At 48.7% G+C, this 2,667-nt stretch overlaps 3 protein-coding genes across 3 annotated transcripts in view; 2 read left to right on the top strand and 1 right to left on the bottom strand.

The window, feature by feature from the left end:
• T265_14625 (hypothetical protein) overlaps positions 1-1,391 on the top strand; it is a gene marked incomplete at both ends in the record, with an annotated part of 6,090 nt that extends 4,699 nt beyond the window's left edge. The window contains 1 exon segment of the mRNA XM_009174473.1: positions 1,125-1,391. Coding sequence (XP_009172737.1) covers positions 1,125-1,391 — 267 coding nt within the window.
• T265_08605 (hypothetical protein) overlaps positions 1-2,667 on the bottom strand; it is a gene marked incomplete at both ends in the record, with an annotated part of 32,124 nt that overhangs the window by 3,920 nt on the left and 25,537 nt on the right. The gene's annotated exons all lie outside the window — the stretch shown is intronic.
• T265_08604 (hypothetical protein) overlaps positions 2,023-2,667 on the top strand; it is a gene marked incomplete at both ends in the record, with an annotated part of 4,334 nt that continues 3,689 nt past the window's right edge. The window contains 2 exons of the mRNA XM_009174459.1: positions 2,023-2,272; positions 2,521-2,630. Coding sequence (XP_009172723.1) covers positions 2,023-2,272; positions 2,521-2,630 — 360 coding nt within the window. The remainder of the gene's footprint in view (positions 2,273-2,520; positions 2,631-2,667) is intronic.

Here is a 2,667-nt window from a genome sequence, read left to right as displayed (position 1 = left end):
CTTCCGTAAATACGGACATGCTGGTCGCCTGGGGGAAACACCTTACTGCCTTAACACTCCTGTCGCAGAGACCGCCCCGTACCAGGATTGCTCGTAGTGCGGGGTCTCGCTGCTCCCCTTTGGCCTTCCTGGCATGGTTGTACCTTGTGGAACGAAGTTCCAGCCAGTATAGCCCGCGGGATCATTGCAGCACTGAAGCCCGACCACCACGTCAAGGTGGCAGCTTTAGGTCGGGCTTAAATGAGTCATGCAATATTTACCGGAAATAATGAAACAATCATCTGCAAGGGAAATGTGGCGCTGTGAAGCACAAAGCCTAAACGGCAACGTTTACTGTAGTAAGCGCCAATAAACCCACACTATAGAGAAATGGGTAAACTTAGCTTATCCCGAACAAATTTTTGCCATCCAAAAGTAAGACAAAACGGCAAACTTGCGTCCACTCTGATGAAAGCAAGGTGTGATACAGGAGAATGCACATGGTTACACAATTATAATCAGACTAGCTAGGGCTCAGAGCCGTTGTTTAAAAGAGCGAAATGATGGAAAAATTGAACGACTGAACCGGCGAAATTCCGTGCGCTACGCTGAATAAGCACGTGGTTTACATCAAATACGAACACCGGAGACTAGAATTAATCATTCCTAACCCGTTTTCATACACCGGCGTCTGATTCCTCTTACTTGAACCTGGTGGCAATGGTTTGCTAGGTCGTAAGACCGCAAACTACCGAAGAGTTGTTCACTTAATTTGCCGGGCATCCAATGTGTCGAAAGGATACAGTTCGATGAGGGCTGGTAGCGGTCTAAACCGGACGACCCATACGCATTTCTGAGAAAAATAACGGCACTTTCTACAGGAAACCATGGATCAAGAGAGAGCGGGAGATATGACCCTCATCGGTTTGAAATAGTGATAAGGGACGACAAGCGTTTGTTTCGAGGAGTGTATACAAGACCAGGATAGAGTGGAGCATAGCAATAGTTATGGCGCATAACCAATCAATTGTAAATAGTTTGGGACTGTTAGAGAAGTCACGTTTCTGAAGATCTCATAAACAATCGGTGGATTCATTCCTGGGCGATGCTTCGATTTTGACACAATAGCTTCGTCATTATCCAAGCATCGGATCTCTGATAAGACCGTGTCTTTGCTGGAGACCCGGCGACATATTCCGCCTGACGGCCACTACAACTCAACCTGGCGCATCATCCGACGCCAGGTGAAACTGAGTGTCTGCGCAGATGGAGATTGGTGGATCCGAAAGTCCGAAGAAATGGAAGATGCAAAGAATGCTGGAAATGCGCGCAAACTGTTCCACTTAATTCGTCCGACTGGTCTTCGGAAATCTCTTGTCATCGAAATAATCAGAGCTAAAATGGTTCCCTGATATGCAGCAAAGCAGAACGTTTGGACCGCTAGACAGAGTACTTCGAACAGGAATTCAGCTCCAATCCAGAAACCTGGCCTTTAATAGAAAGGTGCACTTTAAATAGGGAGCCACCTTCAGTCTCAGAATAGTCCGAATGCATTTCTGTACTCAAGCGTCGTCTTGCTGCTGGTTCTGACGACTTTCCACATGCTCTGTTCGAGGATGGCGGTGGATTCCTCAACCAGTGCCTGTTTAGTTTATTTGGGTCTGTCTGGGAGGAGACAGTCCCAGACAATTGGGGTGAATAGATAGTGGTGCCCATTTTCAAAAAGGGTACTCGCAGTGAATGTAGTAACCACAGAGGTGTTAGTTTGACGCCTGTTGTGACAAGGCTTCTGGCGTCACTGATTCTTCGTCGTCTTACGGTGACTCGTGAAGCCTTGACTTGTGAGAATCAAGCGGGATTTCGACCGGGTAGAGGCTGCGTTGACCACGTCTTCACACTCCGTCAGGTGTCAGAGCAACGCCACATGCACAGATGACCCACAATCCTGGTATTTCTCGATTTCAGGGGTGCGTTCGATTTTGTCGATCGGTCAGTGCTGTTAATTATACTTGCCGAACGGGGTAGGCCCAGAAGTTTGTGGAAATGTTCCGATCCCTATATTCGCATACCTCTGGGCGGGTGAATGTATTATGGACTATACAAAAGGTGGTGTCAGACAAGGATTTCCATTCTTGTTCAACTTCATCATCGATGGGGGCGAGATGGCTCAAGTGGTTAGAGCGCGAATTTACTGACCGGAAGGTCCGTGGTTCGAACCCGACCTCCGCCACTCGACTTCCCCTGTCTAGGCTTGGGCAACCTGACAGTATCCCAGCCCTCGTGCTCCCTTCGGGTGGCATGGCAGCTAGGCACCGAAAGGGCGCTACAGCTGAACGATTTTATTTTATTTTTATTTCATCATCGATGAAATAACGAGGCGAAGACTGAACGGTCTTCTAAGCCCCGGCGTAGCTGGTGAGAGCCTTGTCGATCTGGCGTGCATAGATGACATCGCCCTCATCTTTCAAAACCAAAGCGAGCACAAGCCCTGTTGAATAGGCTGACCACCATCATACCATCTTTTGGCGTGCCGTCACGAAGAGACTGGACCTTACCGTGGTGTGACGGTTTGCGCACCTCAGCGATCCATTGAGCTATACTGGAGAGTGTCCGCGACACTCACAGAGTCTCTCATACCAGGTTGGTCAATGGTTAGAGGTCTGACGAACACAGTCTCCTGGCCCTCCA

Source organism: Opisthorchis viverrini (genome assembly GCF_000715545.1).
Source record: "Opisthorchis viverrini unplaced genomic scaffold opera_v5_227, whole genome shotgun sequence".
In the NCBI taxonomy this organism is placed as follows: Eukaryota; Metazoa; Platyhelminthes; class Trematoda; order Opisthorchiida; family Opisthorchiidae; genus Opisthorchis; species Opisthorchis viverrini.
This window is presented reverse-complemented; position numbering and strand designations above follow the sequence as displayed.